The 26,083-nt window shown below is 47.6% G+C and overlaps 9 protein-coding genes across 9 annotated transcripts; 4 read left to right on the plus strand and 5 right to left on the minus strand.

The window, feature by feature from the left end:
• Positions 1–532: 532 nt before the first annotated feature.
• JR316_0002941 (Eukaryotic translation initiation factor 2A) lies at positions 533–3,083 on the plus strand (the record flags this gene model as incomplete). Its single annotated transcript, XM_047888724.1, has 7 exons — positions 533–563; positions 739–880; positions 997–1,112; positions 1,165–1,448; positions 1,512–1,812; positions 1,867–2,906; positions 2,961–3,083. 7 exons carry the CDS (start codon positions 533–535, stop codon positions 3,081–3,083), a joined length of 2,037 nt encoding a protein of 678 aa, XP_047751098.1.
• Positions 3,084–4,307: 1,224 nt separating this feature from the next.
• Positions 4,308–5,254, plus strand: JR316_0002942 (putative N-acetyltransferase YjgM; the record flags this gene model as incomplete). Its single annotated transcript, XM_047888725.1, has 3 exons — positions 4,308–4,431; positions 4,487–4,906; positions 4,971–5,254. 3 exons carry the CDS (start codon positions 4,308–4,310, stop codon positions 5,252–5,254), a joined length of 828 nt encoding a protein of 275 aa, XP_047751099.1.
• A 187-nt stretch (positions 5,255–5,441) lies between these two features.
• Positions 5,442–6,321, minus strand: JR316_0002943 (uncharacterized protein; the record flags this gene model as incomplete). The annotated part of the gene is made up of 3 exons (XM_047888726.1): positions 5,442–5,753; positions 5,816–5,882; positions 5,957–6,321. The coding sequence occupies 3 exons, from the start codon at positions 6,319–6,321 to the stop codon at positions 5,442–5,444; spliced, it is 744 nt and encodes a 247-aa protein (XP_047751100.1).
• A 230-nt stretch (positions 6,322–6,551) lies between these two features.
• Positions 6,552–8,755, minus strand: JR316_0002944 (DNA repair protein rhp7; the record flags this gene model as incomplete). The annotated part of the gene is made up of 8 exons (XM_047888727.1): positions 6,552–6,596; positions 6,646–7,580; positions 7,628–7,695; positions 7,744–7,841; positions 7,887–8,072; positions 8,123–8,437; positions 8,492–8,647; positions 8,702–8,755. 8 exons carry the CDS (start codon positions 8,753–8,755, stop codon positions 6,552–6,554), a joined length of 1,857 nt encoding a protein of 618 aa, XP_047751101.1.
• A 1,896-nt stretch (positions 8,756–10,651) lies between these two features.
• Positions 10,652–11,545, plus strand: JR316_0002945 (uncharacterized protein; the record flags this gene model as incomplete). The annotated part of the gene is made up of 1 exon (XM_047888728.1): positions 10,652–11,545. The coding sequence occupies one exon, from the start codon at positions 10,652–10,654 to the stop codon at positions 11,543–11,545; it is 894 nt and encodes a 297-aa protein (XP_047751102.1).
• Positions 11,546–12,612: 1,067 nt separating this feature from the next.
• JR316_0002946 (Long-chain-fatty-acid--CoA ligase 2) lies at positions 12,613–15,162 on the plus strand (the record flags this gene model as incomplete). The annotated part of the gene is made up of 6 exons (XM_047888729.1): positions 12,613–13,073; positions 13,129–14,045; positions 14,095–14,401; positions 14,455–14,488; positions 14,547–14,939; positions 15,103–15,162. The coding sequence occupies 6 exons, from the start codon at positions 12,613–12,615 to the stop codon at positions 15,160–15,162; spliced, it is 2,172 nt and encodes a 723-aa protein (XP_047751103.1).
• A 2,095-nt stretch (positions 15,163–17,257) lies between these two features.
• Positions 17,258–20,051, minus strand: JR316_0002947 (uncharacterized protein; the record flags this gene model as incomplete). Its single annotated transcript, XM_047888730.1, has 10 exons — positions 17,258–17,705; positions 18,465–18,535; positions 18,589–18,911; positions 18,965–19,178; positions 19,230–19,334; positions 19,387–19,469; positions 19,528–19,725; positions 19,829–19,883; positions 19,940–19,952; positions 20,008–20,051. The coding sequence occupies 10 exons, from the start codon at positions 20,049–20,051 to the stop codon at positions 17,258–17,260; spliced, it is 1,554 nt and encodes a 517-aa protein (XP_047751104.1).
• A 418-nt stretch (positions 20,052–20,469) lies between these two features.
• JR316_0002948 (putative N-acetyltransferase camello) lies at positions 20,470–21,174 on the minus strand (the record flags this gene model as incomplete). The annotated part of the gene is made up of 2 exons (XM_047888731.1): positions 20,470–20,759; positions 20,805–21,174. 2 exons carry the CDS (start codon positions 21,172–21,174, stop codon positions 20,470–20,472), a joined length of 660 nt encoding a protein of 219 aa, XP_047751105.1.
• Positions 21,175–22,434: 1,260 nt separating this feature from the next.
• Positions 22,435–25,965, minus strand: JR316_0002949 (Spindle pole body protein pcp1; the record flags this gene model as incomplete). Its single annotated transcript, XM_047888732.1, has 7 exons — positions 22,435–22,549; positions 22,619–22,926; positions 22,984–23,271; positions 23,330–24,136; positions 24,195–24,491; positions 24,542–25,474; positions 25,552–25,965. 7 exons carry the CDS (start codon positions 25,963–25,965, stop codon positions 22,435–22,437), a joined length of 3,162 nt encoding a protein of 1,053 aa, XP_047751106.1.
• Positions 25,966–26,083: the final 118 nt, after the last annotated feature.

Genomic DNA, 26,083 nt, shown 5'->3' on the forward strand with positions numbered 1-26,083 from the left:
TTAATGAAGAAGTCACGAAAATATATATAGCTCTGTTAGAACAAGACCATCTGCATTGGTGAGTCTTCAGAGCGAGTGTTCAAAGGGCTCTGTGGCTCTACAAGGTCAGGAACACAAGCCTAGTTCACATTGTGCTCGTTGCCGTTTCCGAGGTACAAGCTGATTAGAAGTTGAACGGGGTATTTGTCTTCCATTAACAGAACCAAGAGAAACTGATTCCCAGAACAAAATAGAAGAGGGCCATTAATGTGGATCCGTGAAATAGAAGAATAATTGCGATGAGGGAAGAGTTTGTGATATGTTTTCCGCGAAGAGTGGGCAGTTCTAAGAGCAGAATTGACCAGCCCTAAAGTGATCAAAGTGCAAACAAGGTCAATTTCAAAAAATTGAAGCAAGATTGATCTGGCATTTGTATTGTTTCTTAAATCTTCGGCTGTACCCTCTTCCCTTTTCCTTTCCTCCTCGAAGCATTAACTTGCTTTTTTCCTACAAAGCACCTCAGAGTCTAGTCTTTCTCCTGTAAACCTCTAAAATGGCGTCTCAGACTTCACAACAATATGCATGTCAGTTCCTCTTTTTTTTAATCGAAACACGTGCACCCATTGTCCTTTTGAATGGGATTTCTATTCGGAGGATTCTAGCTTTTAAAGGGTGTACAATTGGGTGCCTGTAGAGGCTGCGTTGTTATGGTTTTCATAGACGAACAATGTGCTGATCCGATTATTTTGTGATATGCAGTCCGTGCCCAAAAGTCTCTCGGTCTCGTCAACGGGACTCCAGATTACACTCCGGTCGCCGGATTCGTTGCGCCAGATGTACCTGCTCGAACGCAGGCCTACAGCGCTGATGGACGACTCTACGCCTATGCCTTACCCACTGTGTGAGTCTCGAACAGCTCCTCGTGTACATCGGAAGGATGGTCCAGTGACCCACCTCTCACTGCTACCGAGTCGACGAAGACACGTAACTGATCGCCGCAATTTTTCATTTGTTCAGGGTCCGCATTTTCCAGGCAGAGGGTGCTAAGCTCCTTCAGGAACTCCCATTTCCCAACATTGTTGATTTAAGCTTCTCGCCTCGGGGGACATATATCTCTACTTGGGAAAGACCTGGTGCGTAGTTGTATTGCACGCCAATTGTGTATACGTGCTCAAAAGACTTCAGTCAAGTTGGAGGATGGGGCCCAACACAAGAACCTCCGTGTTTTCTCCGTGTCTACGGGAGTGGAGTTGATCGCCTTCACTCAAAAGTCTCAGGAGGGTTGGGATCTACAGTATACCATTTCCGAGTCCCATGCTATTCGCCTTGTTTCTTCGGAAATCCAGGTCTATCGCCCCTCGGAATGGTCAAAGGGAATTGTCGACAAGCTCAGAGTAGAAGGATCGACTTTGGTTTCATTGAGCCCTGGGTTGAACCCCTCGATCGCAGTCTTCGTAGCCGAGAAAAAGGTGCGCAGTTCATGTTCAGCATGCCTGACAAGTTGTGTTTACAAATATGTCCGTTTCATTTAGGGTGCCCCCGCTAGCATCAAAATCTTCAGCTTGAGCGCGCTCAGCGGTACACCTACTTGCCAAAAAACATTCTTCAAAGCCGACCGCGCCCAAATCAAGTGGAACACTCTCGGTACTCAGGTCCTTCTCCTAACCCAAACCGAAGTCGACAACTCGAACAAGAGCTACTATGGAGAGACTGGCATGTACCTCCTGAGCGCTGCTGGCAACTTTGATTGTAGGGTTACTTTGGACAAGGAAGGTCCCATCCACGATTTTGCCTGGAGTCCCAACTCAAAGGAATTCGGTGTCGTCTATGGATGTAGGTGTTATTTGCATGAATACTGCATCTTTTGCTAATTTTTCTTTGTTGTAGACATGCCCGCCAAGACCATGCTCTTCGATCAGCGAGTGCGAACTCTCCACGACTTTGGAGCCTCACCTCACAACTTTATCTCCTTCAACCCTCAAGGACGCCTCATCGCCCTCGCGGGATTCGGCAATCTGGCAGGCAAGATCGAGATTATCGACCGGCGCACGCTCGCAAAGGTGTGCACCATCGACGCACCCAACACCTCGCACTGTGAATGGTCGCCCGACGGCCGCTTCCTCCTCACCGCCACGCTCTCCCCGCGCCTGCGCGTCGACAACGGCATCAAGATCTGGCACTGCACAGGCCCACTCGTGCATGTTCAACTCACAGATGAGCTCTATCAGACCTCGTGGCGTCCCACTCCCGTCGAGAACGTCGCGCCGTTCGGTAACACCATTCCACCCGCGCCCGCACCCAGTGCAAGCGTTCTGAGCCTCGCAGCCGTACAGAAGCCCGTGCCTGCGAAACCAGCAGGTGCATACCGCCCACCTGGCGCACGTGGCCTCGCGACACCATCAATCTTCAAGCGTGAGGACGAGGGAGGGCCGATGATGAACGGAGGTGCGAGCGGCAGTGCGACGCCGCCGAGGTACAACAGGAGCCCTGTTCCTGGTGCGCCTGGGTATGGCCAGGGGCACCAGCAGAATGGCGGGCACCATTACCAAAATGGGGGCAGGAGGACGGTTCCTGGTGCGCCGCCCTCTGGGACTCCCAGCCCTGGACCCGATGGTCAGAAAAACAGAAAGAAGAAGGGAAAGAAGGAGGGTGGTGCTCCTGGTGAGGATGGTGTAGAGGGCGGTCGTCAGTCGTTTGATGCAGGTCAACAACAACAGAATCGTGGAGGGAACAGGGAGCGCCAGGATGGAAAGGGAAATAAGGACGGTGGAAATGGAAAGCGAGCGAATGGTGCCGGTGGTATTGTCAACCTTCCACCTCCCGTCGTCGTCAGCCCGCCCGCTGCAGAGACTGACGCTCCCGTCACGCCTGGTGCGGACGGTGCTTTGGATGCAGTGGCTAAAAAGGCAAGGAACTTGAACAAGAAGGTATGATATTTTCTTCCTTGCGCTTTCGAATCTTCATACTTACATTTTCTCTAGTTGAAAGCCATCGAAGAACTTAAAGAGAAGGCCAAGCGTGGCGAACGACTTGAAGCCACCCAGCTTAGAAAGATGGAGGGTGAAGCCGACATCCGCAAAGAACTCGCTGCGCTGGGCGTCTGAACAAACTTACCACACAACCTTCCAAAATGTGGTCGCTCGCACGATTCTGCTTCATTCCCATCGGACCTTTTCGTGTGTCTCTTAATTATTTTTGTCTTCTCCCTGTCTCCCTCTACTCCACCCATTCTTTTCATGTCGTGAAATCATGTTGTTGCCGCTCTTCGTTTCTTTTTGTCGTTCGTTGGTTGGTTCCTCGCTGTCGCTCGTGTTAACGTTTAACCCCTTTGAATATAATTAATTCAGATATACATACGGATGTTTTCTTTTTGTTTTCCCTTTTTTACCCTTCTCTGTTCATATCTTTTTTTCTTTTCAACGGTTGGGTTTTGGGGTTGTACGTTACCGATTAGGTTCCTTATCTTACTTACGACGGGTTTTTCCTAGTCTCTACTAGCGGACACTCATCGGTGGGATGTGGTGTAGACACTGGCGTATCCATGTCGGGTCCACCCTCTTTTCTGATTCATGCCAATTTTTAAAACACAAAATTGTACGGATACTCGTGTACTACATAGTATGCCTAGATCTTACGACCTTTTATGACCATTTTTCATATTTTTTGCCCTCCCTTCGGATCAAATACTCAATGCTTTACAAAGCAGCGTCTGAACTAGACTACAGAGCAATCAGTCACTCCCTACCGACCTGAGCTTGAAGGTGAATACGAAGGCATATTGACAAATGATGCGAAGCTCACCGCAACATGTGTGTTCTATTTATAGAACAAAATAAGCAGTTTCGTTCCGTTGACCCGACCAGTGAGATGCTATGCGGTTAAGTTAAGAATCTGACTCCAAGAGCGTCTAGCTAACATAGTACTAAGTGATATAGATGGTTTCAAGGAATGATCGACACATTGCCGAGCAAACTCATAATAGAATCTCCCTTCGGTTTCGAGTCAGTGAACGAGTTTAGTAGAGCACTCTCCTTGCGGTTCGCTACGGAACATTGTTCTATTCCTGAACCTTGCCTTTTACCCCAAAACTTATTGTTCGACGTCAAGTTCTTCTGTAACTTGTGTAAAAATCAAAGATACCCGACCGCGTAGCTTTGGAATAAGGTGGCTATTCAGCATGATAAGATCATCAAGAGGGTATAAAGCATTACCTTGGCAAATCGTCCGACTACACAATCCCACCTTCACCTCATTATTTCGACCAACAAAAACATCATTTGACCGAAACATCCGCAAACCCTCCCCAAAAAAATCGCCCTACTACTGAGATGAGCAAGAGTAGCTCAAACCCACTTCAGGCGCCGGCCAAGGGTCGGATTTGTATTCGTCCGTATAGGGATTCAGATAGTGAACCTATCCGAGCCCTCTTCGTAGATGCCTTTGGTACTGGAAGTGAGTGCATCCATCAAGTTCCATCCATTTCACATCAATCTTATATTTTTACCAGAGGGATCGATCTTACGCGCCGCATTGAAAGGCCAACTAGCAGACAAACTTTCTATGTGTCTGTACACCATTGGTTCAATCTCACTCTGCTCTCAGGCTATACACCTGTCGACGCGATATTCCTCCCACAAAGACCAGGATAACTACAATGTCCTGATATATCTTGGGCAGGCAATGCTGCTTGCAGCCTTAGCGACGTTGTTGAACAGAGCATATAAAGTCTACTTGGCTGTGATGAAATTTATCCAGCTGGGGTTGGATGGAGACATGCTTGACATTGGCGAACACTACTGTTGGCGCTCCCTTCAATTTGATAATTCTGATTCCTCCAAAGAAAACGAGAGGAGGAAAAACGGATATTGGGTCGCAGAACTGATACAAGAAGATGGGTCATCAATTATTGTTGGAGGAACCGGAATAGGTCTGTGAAGATTATTGGAGACGATATCCTTTCATTTTCTGATTTCAAGATATAATATTTCCAGACGTAACTACGACTCGCAATGAGCCATCAAGCGCTGAGCTCCGGCGCATGGTCGTGTCTCCGCTCTGCCGTCGGCGAGGAGTAGGCGCCCAATTAATTGAAGTGGCGCTCAATCACGCCAGAAAGCATAATATTCCAAGCGTATATATCAACACTTCAGTTCACCAACACAGCGCACTCTCATTGTATGAGAAGTATGGGTGGGTACGGCTGAAGGACTTTTGGTACCTTGGCAGTATGCATGTCACGACATTAAAGTTGGACCTTAAAAATTCTGGCACCTGATTGTCAGGATAGTTTGTAGTATACAACTAGAATGATTTAGATTACATCTAATAACTAATACTTCCGTTTTTGAAGCAGGGAGAGTAAGTCAATGATAATTTGCACCACTAGTACACTAGTCACCAGAAAAAATAAATGATCCCTAGGAAGAGAAAGACCCACAGAAACGACAAAAATAATACAAATATCAGGGTATTGTCGAACTTCGCTGGGGTGGACAACTGGTTCGCTCATGCGACGACATAGATTGTTTGTCCGCCTGTAGATTAGGAGTAGAAGAAGTCAGGTTGGCGTCCGTGTCTTGGACGTGTGGTGCCGCCCCGCCCTCCACCATGACACGCTGTTTCATGAATCCAACGAAGGTGACGACTATGAGATCAATGAGGTTTATCCCAGCGGGAAGTATTTCAAGGAATGCGCGCCGTGAGCGCGACACAATCCCTAGCTTTGCTCTGCGGTAGCGCGCAAGCGGGGTGAAAGAGTTGTCAGCCAATAGCAGCTGTGAAGCGACAGGCCTATTGTCAGTCTTGTCTAGACCGACTAGAAGAACAAGTTGCATACGACGGGCGAGTGCACGAATATTTGCCACCGGTACTGTTTCGAATCTGGCCCAGTAAATTCCCAGAAGCTTTGGAAGGGAGTCGAAGCAAGAGTCAGGAATATTCAAAACTTTGGCAAGAAGCCGATAAAACTGAAACGCACTTTTCATCCTCTTCATCGGTTTGCTCCCCAAAGTCTCCCGCCCCTTCGATACCCAACATTGTTCGCGCCGTGATCGCGAGCGCATGGTTCTCCATACACAGCTGCAACTTCGTCCCATTCCCCTTCCCACAATATTCCACAACCCCAATCTGTGTCTCAACATGCCCCGCACTCCGTTGATACCTCTCAATCCTCTTTATCTGCGTGATAGGCGACTTCTGGCGCCGTGCGGGAGCCGCCATCACCTTCTCAAGCTCGATTTCTGGACTGTGCAGCAGGGGCGTTTCAATGGAGAACAGCGGTTCACCATCTGGCGTAATTAACAAGGTAGAGGTAGGATCGTTATTTACCAGGCATAAGTGCATGTGGTGGGCTGAATTAAGGAAGGTGACACAGTGTGTGGGGAAAATAAGACCTTTGTTTGATGCTCTCGGAAGCAGATCGCTTACAATAAAAAAAGAAACAAAATAATCCCGCCATTAGCGGTGTGATCAACTCACCCGTATATATGGTTTAAAAACTACATTTAACAAATCGAGTTCGTGTGAGAGGGATCTTTTCCAAATCCAAAACAAAAGCCATTCTAATTCGCATTTCAACGTGCTCTGTGGAACTCCACACCAAAGATGGACACGCCCTTCTAAATAAGCTGTGAGCAACAGCATCATAAAATCATGTCAATGACAAACCTTTTTAGGACACGAAAGAGTGACTTTATTACATCCCCAAACCTTGAGCTCCTCCAAACGACTGCAAAATCCACTGCCGACACCCTTGTCGACCTCACCCTCCAACCACGCCTTTATGACAAAGTCGTCCACACATCGACAGAAGCCGACGTTGAGTTTCCTCAGAGCAGGGCACGTCGGTCCGATCTTCCTCAATGCCTCTTCTTCCACGTCCTTCAACCCGTTGATATTTAGCTCCAACAAGCCATCCCCAGAGTGATTGAGAATGCTATTCAGTGAAATTCCAGTAAGAGTCTCGTTGCGAGATATATCCATCGAAGTGAGAGGATTGTTTCTAGTCCAATTTTCAAAGAACTCGGACACCCCAGAGTCGGTCAACTCAGGGAGGTGAGACAGCACCAAACTCTCCAAAGTTTTGACATGAGGAAGAAGCCCTTTGGCAAGGAACTGGTCACCGAGATCGGTGTGATTAGAGACGTTGAGATGGGTCAGCGTCTTCCCAACAGCACGAATCAACGCAATCATCGCTTTCTCGCTGCACGAGTGACTTGGGTCCGATAAATCCAAGTAGCTGAGTCCGCGTTTGAAGAGCTTGATTTGGTCCAGGAATGAGTCGTCTAGTTTTCCCACTTCTTTCAGACGCAGGTCTGTGATGTCAGGACAGTTCTTGACGAGTGCTTTGATACATTCATCGTCAAATCTTGGGCTTTGGGTGATGAGAAAGCCTTCGAGGATGGGGTGCGACTTGAAGAACTCTTGCCATGCAGGGGAACGAACAAGGAAGGGACCGAGCAGTTCTATACGCTTCAATGCCGGAAGAGAGGTACTGAATACCTTGAAAGCGGTATCATCAAGATGGCCGCAGAAATCAAGACGTAATGAAACAAGGTTTGCATTATGATACGCGAGGGTTTCAAGAGCGGGAGAAGGTAGATCTTGGGTATAAATGAGTAACTGTTCAAAGAAGTAATGAAATACATACTTGTCGCATCGAAGAGGGCTAGAGATGCATTTGCAGGATTGTAGAACAGATGGACGTTTTCTTGGGTCCTATTTGATGGTTATTTTTGTAAAGAACAATCAAAGGACATGACTCACAATGATCTGTTTTTCGACAGTGCCTTTGAAATTGCTTCGACATTCATTGAACCGATGTCGCCAAGAGCATCAATGTCGTTGATATGTTTCGTGATGAGCTACGAATGTCAGATGCAAGTTATTCAAAAAAGGACCTAGTTTACCTGAATACAGAGCGACACCAATGTTGGGAATCGCTTTTCTTCAAAGTTTGTAACGGTCCTCTTGTCTGCCGGTGCCTTTCTTTTCTTCGGCACCGCAGGTTTCTTGAATGGGTCGTTTCCGCCAGCCTTTGCACAATTATGGCAAAGAAATCCGCCCCCAGAGCCAGAAGCCATAGTGTACTTTGTCTAATACAAATGGGCCTCGTGTATCTCATATCACAAACGATACAACTCACCACTGTGAATTGCTTTCCACAAACAGCACATTTCTCAAAGCTGCCAATGGGTGGTTTCGAAGCAGCGTTTTTCATCATGTTCCTAGACAGCGCTGTGTACGCATCTTCCTCTTCATCGTCTTCATAATCTTCGTCATCGTCCTTTTTACCCCGCTTCTTTTTTTCTTTGGCTTTCAGCTTGGCCTCGGCAGCCTTTGTGAGTTTGCGTTTCTTTGCGGGTGTAGGTTTCTCTTCTTCTTCATCCACATCCATCGCGTCTTCGTCTACTGCTTCTCCTTCAGGTTCGTCTAGCTCATCCGATGCGTACCCTGATGCCTGCTTCACGTTCAAAATGACATTCAGTCAAGAACATTGGCGTTATACACGTACCCTCCGACGTGGCCTCCTCCGCCTCTCGGTAGTCTCGGGTTCGGCCTCCTCTACATTGGCTGCACGACTAGGCCCTGCAACCGGCTGTTCCTCTGCGCGTTGCTGGTTCCTCGTTGCTGCCCTGCTGGCGATGGTTGACGGTGTTATGCCAGATGCCTATCCCTTGGTAAGTTCGATTGGCCACATAGTAACAATGAGAGGATCACTGACCCTCAGGAACTCTGTCAACGCAGAGGTTGGCCCACGGACATTGTTGCGGCTCATTTTTTCTTCTGGACGCGTCTGAGTGTTGTTGTTGTTGGTGGTGGTGGTGGTCAAAGCTCAACCACCGCGAAATTGAGGGGTAATTAACACTTTCCCACGAAATCGCGGTGTGGACTTGGATGGAATGCCGCCAATGCCGAATTTTGGCTTAACTGAAAACTTCCAATAAGTGCGTTCATAGCCATTAGGCTGAAATGAAAAGTTGACCATATCTTGCTCTCTTACTATAGGTATTGTAACATGTTTTTCATTCTTCCGTTGCAGAGAATTGTTTCCAAGAAACAACTTACAAAAGGACTTTACCAAAAACTCAATTTATGATTCTATCACTGGCTTGGCCAGTGTCCTGGAATGCTTTAATGAAAGATGAGAAAATGTCTGTAGCTAACACTCGTAAACATGACATTAACGTGTGGAATTTATCGTAAATTATTAGGCGCTGATATGTCGCCGTTGCATTTGACCAATACGACGATTTTTATAGATGCTGGACTCGTATTCGGCATACTTTCCCCCAATGTCATAAAGAACCAAGCACTGAACGGGGGTCATGGGCAGTCGGAAGGAGGTAAAATGAGCATCATGATAGCTGCTCGTCAAGGAAGTGTGGTCAAAAGCCAAGTGCGGCACCGGAGAATTGTACAGTAAGAGTACCTGCAGTTTGATCTGCACCAGACATTGATTCCACCGCGAAAAACAGTCCATGTCAACAAACACACCTCCAAATATACCAACGCGGCGATTGATTATACGTTTTTGTCGACACTGAACTCGTATTTAACTTACACATCCCCAGCTGACATTCAAAACCTGGATAAAGGCCATGAAAGCAACACGTAGGATCATGAAACTTCTCGACTCCGATTGAGACTTGTTGGTTGTCAGGACCTTTGTAACAGTATCGTTTGACTAACATGCCTGCACTGGGGCTTGAGGTATAAGTAATGGAACAACGACGAGCGAAACCAACAGCTTGAAAAACTACTTGTCAAGGCAATCAAGGGTATGAGGGACGAATCAGGTCAAGCAGGTTGGGGTCAGGAGAAATTGGCATGGAGGGAGACGAGCAGCATGATAGCTGCTTGTTAACGCGTTGAGAAGGGTGAGGAAGGCTTCGAATCTATATTCCAAAGTTCCCAAGTCAGGGTGCTAAGCCTCTAGCGAAAGTTGCGAGTCCACAATCTCGAGGTCTTTAAGCCTGGGCTTGCGACGATTGATGGAGGAAAGACGAGTAATAATCTTCCCTATGGTAAATTTTACACACGACGACTGAGGGTATCGGAGAATTCCTCAGGAAAATTAGATCCTGCTAAAAGTTTTATAACTTGAATGGATGACAAACTGAAAATAACTTTTGTCAAAAGATCATCAGTATGCAAATGTAAGCCTGCCCCGCCTCAGACTTACCTCTTTGACTGGTTATATCTAGACGCGTAGATGACGCTTTACCGCACACCTTCCCGCACCTTCGTTCCTTGTCTCTTACCCCACGGAACGAAGTTACGTAGTTATACTCATTGCATCTATTGTACGGTCTCTTACCACTCGGAACAAAGACATTGTTGTCCTGTCTTTCCAGATTTCCTGAGTCCAACCTACTGCTAGTGAGGCTGCCTTTACCATGAGTTATCAGCCAAGAAAATGAATGATTGTTTTCACTTTTGATATACTACAAAGTAATCGCTTCTTAAAGTCCATTTTTAACATCTACTTGCGATAAATTTAGATTAGGGGCCAGTTGGGGCTGGCACTGTCTTCGAAGAATAAAAGCTCAAAGAATCTCACAGTCAACAATTATCCAATGACGCACGTTCTAGTGCCTAGAACGAGCCTTTCGGCCGGTTTAATGTAAAATTTGATCAAACAATTGACTTGTAAAGAACCCGAACGGCATCAATGTGTTATCACGATGATATACTAATAGGTCACAATGGCGGGAATTCGGGGGGTACCTTGTATGACGATCAGATCAAGCCAAAAGCTTTGGGATTGCGTGAGGTTGCCAATCCTTTATCAAGGCCATCTTCCAAGTCATTGTTCATTCCCCCAAACCAACTTGGAACACCATCCAACACAATGCCCGAAAGCACACACGTACCCAAGCTACGACTCCACCATGGCTCCTCTGCAATGGCCATCGCTCAATTAGAAGCGACAGAATGCGCCAAAAAGTTGTCATACGAGCCTGTCACAATCCATGCTCATCCTGGTACCGACCTTTGGCGTAAACCACCTCACACAGACATCGACAACGCCCCTATCTGTCTAATTTCAGCCCCTATCGACCTACACAAGTTCCACACCGCGCGTGTCACCGTCAGCGCCAACTGGAGCTCTCTCTACGACCAGGGAGGGCTTGCTTTGTTCATTCCTGATGAAGATCTTACCAAGTGGGTCAAAACCGGCATCGAGTACGTCTGGGGGAAACCCTTCGTGGGCACCGTCGCCACGAGCCGATGGAGCGATTGGTCGCTCGTGCCTCTCCCTGAGAGCGCTGGAGGAAAAATCACCATCCAGGTTGAACGCGAGACGAAGGGCAACGATAGAGTCGAGAGCTTGTGGGTGTACCTTGTCAACGATGAAACCGGGGAGAAATTGGGTATCAGGGAAATTACGTGGTTCTTCAGACACGATGTCGAGGGAGATGAGGCCGTCCAAGAGGATACGGGTAGAACGCTGCTCGTTGGTGTTTATGCTGCCCGACCCAAGGTACCTGAAGGAGAGGGGCGCGAGCATGAGGAATTGGAGGTCAAGCTTGAAGGGTTTGAAGTTACTCTATTCGACGACTAACCAAAATGGACTTTTAAATGGTTATTTAACTGTGATGTAAACCTGTTTACGCTCTTGGAACAATGAACTGAATTTATCATAATCTTCTTCAGTCGTCTTATCCCAGAAGCAGTTGATTTGACCAAGTCTTTCAATCTCGCAATTAGTTCTGGTGTAGGTTACGGCCAACAATAATACAATATTTACCCCTCTGAACAGGACTAAAGGCGGGTGGAGACGCCTGTAACCTTCCAAGTACGTAGAGGAAGCACAGTATCAAGCACTCGCAAGTTTATGATCAGTGATTGTCCGACTCGGACAGAATCAGTAGATAAGTATCTAAAGCTACTATAGTATCTGGTAATCATACAAATTATACACATGGTGAATTCAATTTAGTTGGCAATATAATCTTCTGGTCCTACGCGTTATCTTTTATTGTATCCAGTCGATCTTCAGGTTGAATTAGGCGCCCATGAGGGCAGACTGAGAAGTTTACCGGCGGCACAGGTCATCGTCATCGGCCGTGACGTTAACGTTGTTGGCTAAACTACCTTGCAACGCAACTTTACCCTCCCCAATGTCACCTATAACCGCAGAAAGAGGTAACCAGTAATCGAGACAAACAGAATGACGGCTTTCTGTCTAACGGGACGATAAGGCACATAGAATTGGGAGGAATCCATGACCTCGGAAGCCGGCATACGCTTAACCGAATCGTGAAATATATTTTTTTCTCCCTGATCTCCCGAGGCACAATTTCGAGCTCAAACTTCAATGATCATCTCAACCACTACGACGCCCAACTTTTAATCCACGCTAGGATATATGGAACCAGATTTTGCCAGCCTTAAAACGGAAAATCAACATCATGCGGTATATCGGTTGATATTGGGCCATGCACAACGATCTACAACGATACCTTGATTGTCATCTTGCATCCCACGCAGCAGCCTGTCAGAATTAGACCAGAGTACTTGCTATATGCGAGGGAAACATCAAGAAATGGGGCATAAAATGAAAACTATCTAGTTTTGTCGCCTTTTGACTTTCGACGACAAAGCCTTGCTAACGCCCAGAACCAAAGGATGTCCTCGAATTCACTTTATTTGTTGACTTCTGGACTTGCTCTGCGGCCTGCAGACCACTTTGGACGAGGATCAGTGGAAGTTACAAGCCCCGCGCCCGGGAATGGAGAGGGCGCAGTCCGCCGGCTCGCTGTTACCTCTACACAGCTACTCGAGCGCCCCCATCCATCTGTTTCCACCATCCCTGACGTGGTAGCGTACGCTGCTCGTACGTTCGGCACGAAATACAACGCTGTGGGATGGCGCGATACGATCAAGGTACACGAAGAGATCCGCGAGGTCGTTAGCGTCGTCGACGGCGAGGAGGTCAAGCAGCAGAAAACATGGAAGCTGCTCGAGCTGAGCGACTACAAGTTCATGAATTTTATTCAGTTTGCAGAGTCGGTGAGCGAGGTGCGCAATGGGCTGCTGAGGCTTGGGATCACAAAGGACGACGTGGTCAATGTGTACTCGCAGACGAGGTACGTCGCATTGATCGCTATACCTTGACATCCGAACCCGATATCATGATGGCAGTGTAAATTGGCAGCTTGTTTCTCATGCGTGTGCTGCTATTTCGACGGCTATAGCGACGGCCTATGACACTTTGGGTGTGGATGGTTTGACCCACTCATTGAACGAGCCGGACTGTGTTGCGATATTCACCAATGCTGACCTCCTACCAACTCTTGCCCGCGTTATCCCCAACACCCCGAAACTAGAAGTGGTACTGTATGATGGAACAGCCAGCGTTGCGGTCCTAGCTCAACTGCAAACCGCGCGGCCCGACATCAAACTAATGCATCTCGACGAGCTGCGCGATCTGGGGCACAGCACCGATCAACAACTCATCACGGTCCTCGAGGAGCGCAAGCCGTCACCATCGACGCTCGCGTGCATCATGTACACCAGCGGCTCGACGGGACCTCCAAAGGGTGTATGCATTACGCACGCCAACCTAGTCGCGTCCATCAGCTCCGTCACGATCGTCTTCGGGCCCCATGTCCCCGCGGGAGACATCTACCTCGCATACCTGCCGCTCGCGCACGTCCTGGAGTATATCGTTGAGCTGTGTGCGATGTTTGTTGGCGTGACGAGCGGGTATGCGAGACCGAAGACGCTGACGGATGCAGGCGTGAAAGGATGTAGGGGAGATTTGATAGCGCTGAAGCCGCAGATTATGTTTGGGGTGCCTAGTGTTTGGGAGACGATCAGAAAGGGTGTGATAGGAAAGTTGAACGATGGTGGTGCGCTTAAAAAGGCGCTGTTCTACGGTGCTCTGAACTCGAGGAGGAGGGGTACACCAGTACTTTCTGGACTAGGTGAGCGAATTGTGTTGAGCAAAGTCAGGGAGGCTACTGGAGGCAAGTTGAAGTTTGCAATGAACGGGGGCGCAGCAATAAGTAAAGAAACTCAAGAATTCTTGAGTGTTGCGATAATGCCCATGATGCAAGGTACGTACCATCCTTGTTAGAAGGTTAGAACATAATACATCTTTCTTAGGCTATGGGATGACGGAGTCTTGTGGAATGTGCACGCTTCTCCCACCCGAGTGCATCCAGTTTGGCACAGTTGGTCTCCCCGTGCCTTCAATTGAAATTAAACTTCTCGATGTTCCTCACCTGGGATATTTCTCCACAAATTCACCGCCTCAAGGAGAGGTCTGCATCCGCGGTCCTTCTGTTTTCAAGAGTTATTATAAACGCCCCGACCTTGATGCCGACGAGAGTATTTGGGCGCCAGACGGTTGGTTTAGGACAGGTGATGTAGGGACCTGGAATGAGGATGGGACTTTGAGCTTGATAGACAGGTAAGTTGCCCATCCCCCACATCTTTCGGCACTCACTTGATGGCCCTTCGTAGAATAAAAAATCTCGTCAAGATGCCAAATGGAGAGGTTAGTTCCTATAACACAGACAAAATTTTTATAAATTTTGCTTACATCGGCAATATAGTACATCGCCCTAGAGAAATTAGAATCGTTATACAAATCCTGCGACTACGTCTCCAATATCTGCGTACACGTCATTCCAGGAGCCACGCACCCTGTAGCTGTACTATTCCCCCACGAAGTTAACCTCCGACATGCACTCTCGCTATCTCATGATCCTGCATTAGACCGTCTCAAGGGCGCGGACCTTCCCACTCTGTGCCAAGATCCTTATGTCCAACACATCGTCTTGAAAGCCTGTAACGAAGTTGGTGCAAAGAACGGATTGAAAGGGTCAGAAGTTCTATGTGGAGTGGTGTTGACTCCCGACGAATGGACGCCCGAGACTGGGCTGGTTAGTGCCGCCATGAAGGTAAAGAGAGCGGTCATTGCAAGTACCTTTGCAAAGGAGATTGAGGTATGCCTTCGATTAATGTACGATATTGCTCCGGTGGCTTCTAACACGTTCATCTGAAAGGTTGTCCATTCGTCTTTAGTTCGAGGTTGAAACAAGGGAAGAACTTAGCATGTAAACATTGTAAAGTGATTTTGTATATTATTTATTTTTCGAATGAAGTTAGGCTCAATTCTCAGATTTAAGCGCCAGTTCGATCGGCTTTGAGATCCGCTTTAATGAATAATGCAACTATATATTTCCGAAGTCACACAAACTAGTGCTGCCGCCACAGTGCAGTGCAGTGACAGTGCAGCGTATTTTTAGCAGTGTGACACGCTTCACAGTTATCACAGTGTGCTGTGAAGTGCTGTGAAGTGTCCAATGACGTCACACATAATCACGCAGTTCCTCGCCCACATACCTAGCGCTTGTTACAGAAGATGGATATGTCCGATACTATTGTCTGATATTTTGTTACCTACAATTCAGAATTTATTTCTGAACATCATGTACCCTTGTTAGACGGTGAACGACCCATAAATGTAGGAGAAAAACTGTTATCATGCAATGGATCCGACAAGATCATGAGATTCTGGTAGAAAGGGTGATAAGATTAGATACACTCTGCAGATAAGATCAGATACGAAAACCAGTGTTTGCACATAAATAAAACCGCGTTTCGTAACACCTAAGCAACACTCTCAGGTCTCATTGTGAAAGCGTAGACACATCGCTACATGTTTTTATTCAGTTTAAGTATAATATTACATTCTCGCCACCCAGATTGAGATGTTTCTTTCCAATTGCAGGAAGTTTTATCGAAATTGCACATTGTTGAGGGAAAAAAATCTATTTAAGCTTGTATCAAGCTTGTGTAGGTCACTTAAAAAGTAATCTAGAAGAGAATGTATGTTTCCAATTGTAATATTCCTTCATTCTAAGGTCATACTAAGGCATAATGTTGAACAGAAAGGGCGGGAATTGCATAAATGTCCTCGCAACCATGGCTTGACGAAATAACATAAATTTACGGCACACTGTGCACAGTCTTCACAGTGACTGTGGTACGCTGTGCAGTGTGTCGGAGTGTGAAAAATCACAGTGCAGTCACAGTCACTGCACAGTGGCTGCGCTGTGGCGGCAGCACTAACACAAACTCTCCTTGCTTCGGAACTTGAAACGAGATGCAATTTGCAAGATAGAAGGAACTCTGCTCTTTCTAACTCTTTCTAACTTTGTCCAATGTCTACAGGTGATCATTTATTCCTAGCTCTGCACAGAAACAATAATGCCTTTGCAACTTGCAAGCTTTTCGTTTGTCTGCTAGAGCCAAATGACGCAGTACCAGTATAGTGGTACATGTGCCATCACGGAGGTGTTCAACGTCAAATTCTAAAATTTCCCTAATCCCGACAAGGTTAGGAATAATTTCGTCAGTTCCTGCTGTCAAAATTTCGATCATACTTTTGCGCTCCCTGTTCCCCGCAGCCCCACAGTATCAAAAACAAAGGCATGTAATACAAGGAGCCCAAAATACAAAGCCATTTTAATACACCATAACAGTGAGCCATTACAAAGAAAACTCCAAACTTGTAAATTATTGAAAGCTTTCAAACGGCCTTGTTAGCAAGCCCTAAGGACCTTCCATGAACGTTCCTAACAAAAATCGACCTCTTACTGGTCAAGAAACCAACGGAAATGTGGCGTTCTCTCATGTGACTGACGCGTCGACCCTTTATCGACGCGTTTCCGGCCATTGAGTTGAGCGGGCCGAAGGGTGTTTGTTTGTTGCAACAACGACGCGATCACCAGGCACAAATTAACAACAAGCCAAATTGAACTCGAACCCAATTCTAGATTTTTATAAAGAGTGGGCTAGATAGCGCCGTTTCGCCTACTATCTCACCAATTTTCCCGTTCTCGATTTTTGGACGCTCTCGTGCTTACTTGGTGCCCAGAATCGACCTCAACCTACGGGATTGAATCTGTGACCTGTGTTTTTCCAACTGATAACCTGCGATGCGCTACCACCAGGCCCCTGTGTCTCTACGCTCCCCTAATTTCCTACTCGAACTCTCTGCGCAGCGATCCACACCTACTTGTTCACTGTCTCTCGCCAATATCTCTGCGTCCGGTAGCGCATCGTCGGATAGCTCATCGCAATCAGTTGAAATGCAAACAGACTCGTCCAGTATTCTGGTGGTGTCCGTCCAGTCGACGGACAATCGGTGTACTATTCCGTTTCCGAAGAGGCCACATTCTCGTCTTCGGAATACGTCGCCAAGATCGTCTGTTGCAGAAGGCACTTGTAATGTGGAAACCAACGAGGATGGGTCTCCTCAGGACCAGGATCCCCCACGCAAACGAACACGCACATCGGCCCTTTCGACATCAACTAGAAGTCGACCCCGTCGCACTGCCTCACTCCACATTCGTAATAGTTCAACATCAGCTACATCACCACGGTCAATTGCTCCACTTTCCATCTCCCCTCCGACTGCGTCGCTTTCCATCACCTTTCCCCTTGTAACTTCTTCATCACATGATCCTGAACCGCAAAGCGAGCTAGTTCCATTTCCATCAATTTCATCTTCTATTTCTTGTGCTGCGTCCGAATCTGAGGTATATTCGGTGCCACCTTCCTCGTCTGCCACAGAATCAACGTCGTCATCATCGTCACCGACATTTTCTTTGCTGGCATGCCAAAGCACCAAATGGTACCGCAGGCGGACATCAATAGCTGAGATGAGGACGTGTCTTTGCCTGTACAGAACTTTGGTATACGGTCTGGAGATCAGATACCATCAATACGGGCCTAGGCAATCAGCGACATTGTCTGAGGAAAAAGGTGATAAACACCGCTTTTACATTAACCCCTTTCATTGCTTATCAGTATCTTCAGCGACCTCATGTACGCGAAACCTAGTATCCCGGTCGTGTTTTGATGTACAAGACGCGATTCTCGCTCAGCATTTAAAAAATTTCCTTTTGCTCCACGGAGCCGACGTGCACCATATGATTGTCAATGTCGAAGACATCGCTCGAGAGGGCATTCACGATGGCCATCATCCGTCGTGCTTTGACGGCGCGATGATTGTAGACACGGACTCCAGCAGCAGCGATACCTTTCTGCATCCACATTTATACCCTTCTACACACCATTCCATTGTCTCGTATCAACAGCTGGTGGCTACCTTGCTTATGCGCCACACCTCGAGTCGTTCGCGATCAAAGGTGGATAGACAGCTGGGGAGACGTTCTCTGCTGGCGGAATGCATATCCGTGGACTGAGCCGATGCTCGTCTTTTGTTCTTTTACTTTGCACGAAAACTCACGACACAAATTTATTATGACATCCACACTCATTTTATCCCTAGTACACACTGTCATAACACAGCACATTTCCACATTCGTTTTAAGAATATAATCATAAATTTCTAACCTCACATAGATAATTTACAAAGCTGCGAAACTAGGTATGAATACACAGAATTACAAGTTTACAATATAGCGTCCGACACATAACTAATGAACTTAGATGATCACTTCGAAGCGCTAGGGAATGGAGTCAATGCTTCTTCATCTATATCATCCCCTCGCCCTTTGAATTCTTTCTCCTATACTAGCGGTTAGCAATTTTCAACCGTACAACCCCAGCAAAGGAACGCACCTCCGCCACCCCTCTGGAAAACCTCGAGCGAGCAGGCGAGCCATCTCCCACGCGGGAATCCAACACATCATGCGCCGTCGAATCTCGGGTAATCTCTATATCCACAGCTATCTCCCGCGTTCTCGTCGTCTGGGATAGCGGGATGGGGATATGCACCTCGTGCGCGGTGGACGTCGCGTTGGCTGAGCCTATTACGATCCGGCTGTTGAAAGCGACCATCATCGAGTTGGCGTATATCTTGCCCAGAACGCTGATGCTCGCTTGGTAGTACGTCGGCCGCCCAGGGAGGAATGTGAGGATTAGTGTGATAATGGCTAGGATAGCTGGTGGTGGTCATGAGCATTGGTGAACAGCGTGCTACTGCATAAAGTTATACCTGATATTGTCCCTGTTTCGACAGTCATTCGGATGATTTTGGTGAGGAGCGCGCTGGTTTTCTTAGTGACACTGTCTTGCTTCCATAGCTTTCGATAGGCAAAGTGAAATGAGCGGATGAAATATTTGGGGATTACGACTGAAAATATTCGTACATAATAAGTCATGCCGATGGCAATTACAACGTTACAAGCCGCACTTCCTCCTTCCCAGATCTAAGAGAAAAAAAGGTCAACTATGTTCTAAAACGGTCCTCGCAGACTCACTCCTGCTGTGATATACGAGTCCCTCTTCAAAAAATGGCTAAAGAAAACAGCTTTCTTAGTGTCAACTCCATTTGCAATAGATCCCCCAAGCTGAAGAAGCGATAGCTGACACGTAGGGATAAGTAATAGAATCCACCAAAACCGACGTAACTCCTACCAGCATGATCAGCCCTGCCAAATACATAGTTCGAGAATACACAGTAATACGATACGCGTAGAACACCTGCGCGATGAAAGCAACTGGAGGACGACATATCATTGACGGCACACCAAGATCTGCAAACACACAACGACGTACCTAGTCCACTCATGATGGGAACAGAGAACCATAGTGTGTCAACTTCATCTAAGACTGCGGGATTCCCGAACCCTGTAGCAAACGTTTTGAAGGCACTGCTTGTGAATAAAAACGTCTGTGCAGCCTCCAACAGGAATGCGCCATAAACGAGTGTCTTGTGCGTTACACTGTCTTTGGGGAAAGCCAAATAATATACATCTGTAGAAAGAAATAGAAGCCAGTGGGATAAAAGTGGATAGTTAGAATAAGAAGTCTTTTCTGGACTACCCGGCTGGAACGCTGAAGGGCCGAAAGAACTCACAGACTTGCATCGACAGGACACCGAACAGGCCCCAATTCAGGATATAGCCGATAAGCTAGTCGATCATCGGTGAGAGATGGTTGGATTAACCTTCAATTTACGCAGACATACCAATGGGCCTGCACTGAGAGGTGATAAGCCACGTAGAATTGAATGCAGGTAGCCAATAAACCACTCACAGTCTCCCAAGCTCGGCGGGGGTCAGTGGTGGAACATCAGACATCGCCAGCGATGAAATACTAGTCACGATAAAGGGTATTCAATGCAGCAGAATGAAACGGCTATTGAACTGCGACGTCAACAGGATCTGAAGCTGGAAGGGTAAGGAAATGCTGGAAAAGAACAAGGTCTGAAAGCTCCAAAGCACAGCGCCCTAGAGGTGGTAAACCCACGTATCATCAGACAACTCTGTGATTGGTGTTGTCGCCATTCGAACATTGACATGGGTATATTTGTTGATTTAGGTTCTGTCATGGTTTCTCGGCTGCAGTGTATGGGAACTTGAAAGCTCCGACGCCGTAGCCGTGAGCGGATCAGTGCGGCGTAAAGACTTGACTTCGGTTTTAACTTGGTTTTAAGTGCTGGATCCTTGAAAGCATAAAGCGAACTCACAACAAAATATTACAAGAATAAATAAAATATCATAATGAATAACCATTTACATTCAATCTGAATGCGTAAATTTTCCACTTTTGCATTTGAATGGTCATTTCTCTCTTCCCTTCCAAATGGAACCCAAGCTTCTTGTAGAGATTGATCGCAGGTTGCTGGTACGACGAGGTTGTGAGGTAGATGGTCTCAATTTGGTGCTCCCGCGCAAAATGCACGACCGTTTGTATCAGTTTCCGTCCGATGCCTTTATGGCGATAGCGGGGAGAAATAACTAGACGCCGAAGCTCAGCGCTTGTTTCGTCTTCGCTGCTGTAAGCGTCTATGTGAAGATGAACATCAGGGTTGGTACACCAATAATTCAGACATGACTTGCCTAATCCAACACATCCAACTATCACAGGGCGCTTCGCGTCTTCGACAACCTCAGCTACCCAAAAACCACTTCTCCAATTGCGAGAAGGAACGCCTTCACCGTCCGCTTTCTCGTCGACGACATCAAGCTTACAATAGTGCTTCCCGATGTCCGCCAAGTCCCCCGTGAGGCTTTTCTCGATATGACGGTCAAAGGCGGAGCGCAGCGAGAAGCGAGAGTAGCAGAATATCGAGGTTCCCAATATTGGTAGCACAATGCCTGCGCTCCGAACTAGGCCATGCGTTAGAATTAGCAACGCAAGACCAAAGATAATTATCAAGTAAGAGGCCAGAGATATCGGTGTTGTGTATTGCTTTCGCATAGCCAGAGTAAAAGGGGATTCATCTATGATGTATTATTTCTTTGGTTGAATGCATTTGTGGAGTTTTAGGGACATTTATCGACGTACCCCCAACCAGAATATTCAGAAATATTTGTCTAGTTTCCTCGAAGTCTGAATTGCTGTACGGGCGAACATGAATCTGGGGCTCAGTTACAGTCCCTTTAACTTGCACAGACTGGATAGACTGGGATGACATAGTAAAATGATTCTTTTGTTGTAGTATGAGTGTGTATAGGACGAAATAAAAGGTTTCATAACAGACATGTCACCAATTGAGACAATGCACCTGTATGTTATCTATCATGTTATCTGCCTGGCAAAACCCGAGCTCACTCTTTCAGTTTTTTCACCATCAATTCCAGGGTAGATTGGAGAACAAAAATGTGTTTAAGGATATAGAATGTGTGTATACATGCTACTGCTTTTAAATTTTGCACAAATGCTATCAAATCGGTAGAATCCCTCAATGTTATTTTCCTGCCGAGATGCCGCAACACAGCCACATATATTGTTGCCATTAAATCACTTCGGGGTTGCTAAATTGGGGAACCCCGAGGACTATATTCGACAAAAATATGTGAAAGGAAAACATACGAGCGCCAACAGTCTGTAGTAAAATTTTTTAAAATGTTTTTACAAGTGACTGTGAAGCGTTTGTTTGGTTGTTCGGCTGGCCGTCTCCTAACTAAATAGCTTGTCGAGGTGATTGGGTTCGTCCAAAGGTTCCGGGCGAGATCCCATACTATCCTCTCCATCTCTTGTGCTCGGGTTATGTAGTGTAGCGTGTCATGCCACCCATTATTTGTGGGATCAGTCATCCTCTTTCCATGATGGTTGGCTTTGTTTCACTGTTCTAAGGTCGCATCCATTTTCTCGAGGAATCCATATTTCTGGGGCAGTAACTTTGTTTCCCACCCATGCGCCCAATATTTTCGTTGCTTAGCCACCTTCGGACTTCAGTTAAGTCTACTGTGTTAGGGCCTTCCTCCTATAATATATGCCAGTGGAATCTTATATCATTAACGTGAATCGAAACATTACTCGTGGGATGATGAAAATACAACCTATAATTCTACAAAAAGAAAAAAAATACAATGAGACGACAAACACATGCTGGGAGTGATGAATCAATGCTCATAAATCAAAAAAAAAAGTGAAAACGGTGAAGCAGCATGGAAATATGGTTTCTAGAACGGAAAGTGGGAACACACTGGCCAAGTAATGTCCCGGAATCATAGATCACCGAGAAGGAGTGGACGACCCTGATCCTGATGCACGGTTGTCCTTGTTGTCTAAGACCCCATTGAGTTGACTATTCCTCTTCTGAGCCAGTTCAAGTTGTCTTTGTAGACGACTAAACAGATGGATATGAAGCAAGTCAGTTCTGACGCCACGAGCAACAACAGAAAAAACCGTTACGCACCTGACGCTAGCCTCCAACTCTGCAACACGTTCCTTCCCGCCTTGCCTCTCCCGTTTAATTCGCTCTTCTGCTGCCTTCAATCTGGCCTCATATTCCTTCACACGAGCCTCCCATTTACTGTCGGCAGCCGCGTTCTTTTGATTGATCGCAGCGATTTTCTCCTCGGTCGTGATGAGTTGGTTTTGCGCATTGTTCAACCTACGCTCTGCGTTGGCTGCCCGAGTCGCTAGTGAGCGCAACTCCATTGCGTCACCGCCGCCTGGCCGCTTCATGCTCGCAAGTTGCGAAGCCATCTCGGCGTTGGTTGTCTATGCATACAAACCTGAATACATTGCCCAGAAATAATGGACACTGGAAAATCATACCTTGATAGCCTCAAGCTCACCCTCCTTTTGCGCAAACTTGCGCTTCCAGCCAGCCTTCGTCTCAGCGTACGTCTTGAGACTACTCTCGAACTTGTCGATCTGCTTCCAGCGCTGGTCAAGCTGCTTGCGCATGTCGTTCAATTTATCGCTGAATTTGCCTTCAATTTCTTTGCATCGCTTGTCGAAGTCCAGCTGGATCTGGCTAAGGGCTTTCAGGCGGGTAATGAGATTGTCGTGGAATACACCAAAGTTGGTGAATGGTTTTGTTTCAGCCTGGTTTCCCTTTTTCTGTACGATACAAATGATGTTAGTATTCCCCGGGTCATAGAAGGCAGGAACGACTCACAGGAGTTTTGTCAACACCCAGAATCTTATCAAGATATTGATAAATAGTTAGTAGTAGAGTATTCCTCTCGGTGAGTTGGTCCCGATACTGGACCTCAGCGTTCAACAATGACCGCTGGTCCTTGTTCAACCGTTGCTCGAGGTCAGCAATCTTTGCTTTATACCCAACAATCTCTGCCTCGGAAGCCTTTAAGTTTGCAATCGACCCGTCGAGCTTCTCGGATAGATTCAATCGCGCCTGGGTCTGCGCGGCGAGCTGACTCTCCAAATCGCGTTTCTCTGCATGCAAACGGTCTACGACAGAGTCCCGATCACGGTTCTTCGCCTCCCTGTCATCGAGTTCCTTTCGTGCACGCGTCAGCTCATCCTCTAGCCGCTCAAGGTCTCGTTTGAGTCGGTCAGTCTCGAGCTGCAGCGAGAAGCGTGTCGTCGTGTGCGTCTCGCCCAAGCGCTTGCTCTCCGCTTCGAGAGCCTGCAGCGCGCTCTGCACAGCCTGCAGATCGGCCTCCCGTTGTGAAAGTAGACTCTGAGTCCGTGCGAGGTCGTTCAAAGCAGATTGCAAGGCGGATTCTTTGGCTTCGAGGACGCGTTTTTCGCGCCGCATCGCGGCGTCGTGCTCTTTGTCTGCGGCTTCCAGATCACCTTCGGCGCGTTCGCGCGCGGTACGTTCTCGCTGGACTTCATCGACGAGATCTTCGATATGCTGAGCCAGTTCCTCCTGCCGTGTGCGATGTGCGTGAATCTCCTGGCTACACGTCTCGTAATTCTCTGTCATCTGAGCGAGTTCCTCTTTTAGACTGGCAATTTTCTGTTCGTTAATTATTGTCAGCATATGAAAATCACCTGCGAAAAGGACGTGTTTATACCTCTTTCAAGGCAGCAGACAGTGCCTCCAGCCGTTCCCGCTCCGCCGCCTCATCCTCACGTATCCGCTCGTGCTCTTCCTTCATACGATCATTTTCATCCTCCAGCTGGTATATCTGCTCCCCGAGCTTGTCAATGGTTTCCTGCAAAGACTCTAGCTCTGAATCCTTCTGATCAGACTCTTGCTCTAAGTGGGCAAGTGCCGTTTCGAATTTGGCGTGTAGATCATTGGTATTAGCTTCCAGTTCCGAGATATTCACCCGTAGGTCTTTCGACTCTGCCTCTCGTTCCGCTAGGACCTATGAACTGATGTCAGGCATGTTCCTATGAGTGTGAAAAAGATACTTACATCTCGTAGTTCCTCTACCTGTCCCCTCGCTTCTTCAACTTCCCCCCGCCATTCATCCTCAACGACCTCCACTATACGCTGATGCTCGCCAACAAGCTCCTCAATTTCTTTATTCTTGAGGTCGATCTCGTCTTCCTTCTGCTGAAGCTCGATGATCAATGCCGCCAGCTTGTCACGTAAGGCATTCAAATCGTCCTCGACAGCCTCCCTTTCCTCTCGTTCCTCCAGGATCTGCGCCCTACTTTCGCTACGCTCGATAGACTCTGCCTCTCTACGTCGTTGCACGTCTTCCAGTTCTAGCCTCAGCGCATCCACCTCATCTGCCAGGTCTTCTTTCTCCTCCTCCCGTTGTGCGAGTGCATCGACGTGTTCTTGCAATTTTGCTCGGAGATCGTCGTTATCCATCTCGAGCTCCTCGATTCTGCGCTTCATCCGTTCTCTTCGGCTCTCTCCTCCGACGCTACTCTCGTTCGCAGAATCATCCCCTCGCCGCTCGATGACATCCTTCAGTCTGTCGATCTCATCCATATTCTCCTCCAGTAGTCCACGCGTGTTCTCGAGCTCATCCTCAAGCTCCGCGTTGCGTGCCTCGAGCTCTCGAAGCACTGAATCGTCGTGTCCTGATGTCTTCCGCCTCAACTCCTGTAGCTCCCGCTCCCGCTCCTCGAGTCGTTCCTCCAACTCACGCTCGCGGCCTCTGTTCGATCCTCCACCGCCACTCCGCTGCAGGCGCTCAAGCTCATGCTCCAGTGACAACACAAGCTTCTTGAGCTTCTTGATCTCCATCCCGCGCTGCTGGACTTCGATCTTGAGATTGATATTCTGTTTCAGGGCGGCATCGATCTGGTCTGGCGCCAGCCGCGCTAGCTGCTCCTCCAAAAAGTGCACCCGCAGCTTGATGTTGAAGTTCTCCTTCTTCAAGTTGTCGATGTGCTGCGGGTCGCCAAAGTAGTTGTTAGTGAGTATGAATGTGTAGGTCATAGTTGAAGTGGAAGCATAAGGGCACGGACCTTTTCCTGGTCTCGTAGAGTCAGCGGTGCCCCTTTCCCTTCTCCTTTCGAGCGTTTCGAGCGAGAGACAGCCCCTGGTGTCTCAGGTGCGTCGGTCCACCGCTTCTTCTCTGCACTTGGGGTGTCCAGCACATCGCCGTCCCCTCCCATCGGTTCGTCCCCGTCGTCGTTGAGCATATCCAGGCGTGAAGATAGCGAGGTGGCCGGGTCGTCCCCTTTTCGTCGAAAAGCTGATGCATTGGGCGGCGAGGGTGTTGAAAGTGGTGCTGAAGACTGCGCCGTCGTTCGAGAAGATGTTGAAGGAACTCGTAGACCAGTTCGCCCGGGAATCGATGAGAAGCTGGCGAATGATCCCAGTGACAATTCATGCTGCGAGCTCGACAAGTCTGGGTGTACTGTCAACGCCGCAGACATTTCCGAACTTTAATAGGAGGTCTTGTTCTAAACCAGCCTAGTTTCGATATGACAAGTAGAAGTTTATCGTAAATTCGTGGGGTAATTTGTATAACTGTGATTTCAGGGATGTAACAAA

The sequence above is a fragment of the Psilocybe cubensis genome, chromosome 3 (assembly GCF_017499595.1).
Source record: "Psilocybe cubensis strain MGC-MH-2018 chromosome 3, whole genome shotgun sequence".
Lineage (NCBI taxonomy): Eukaryota > Fungi > Basidiomycota > Agaricomycetes > Agaricales > Agrocybaceae > Psilocybe > Psilocybe cubensis.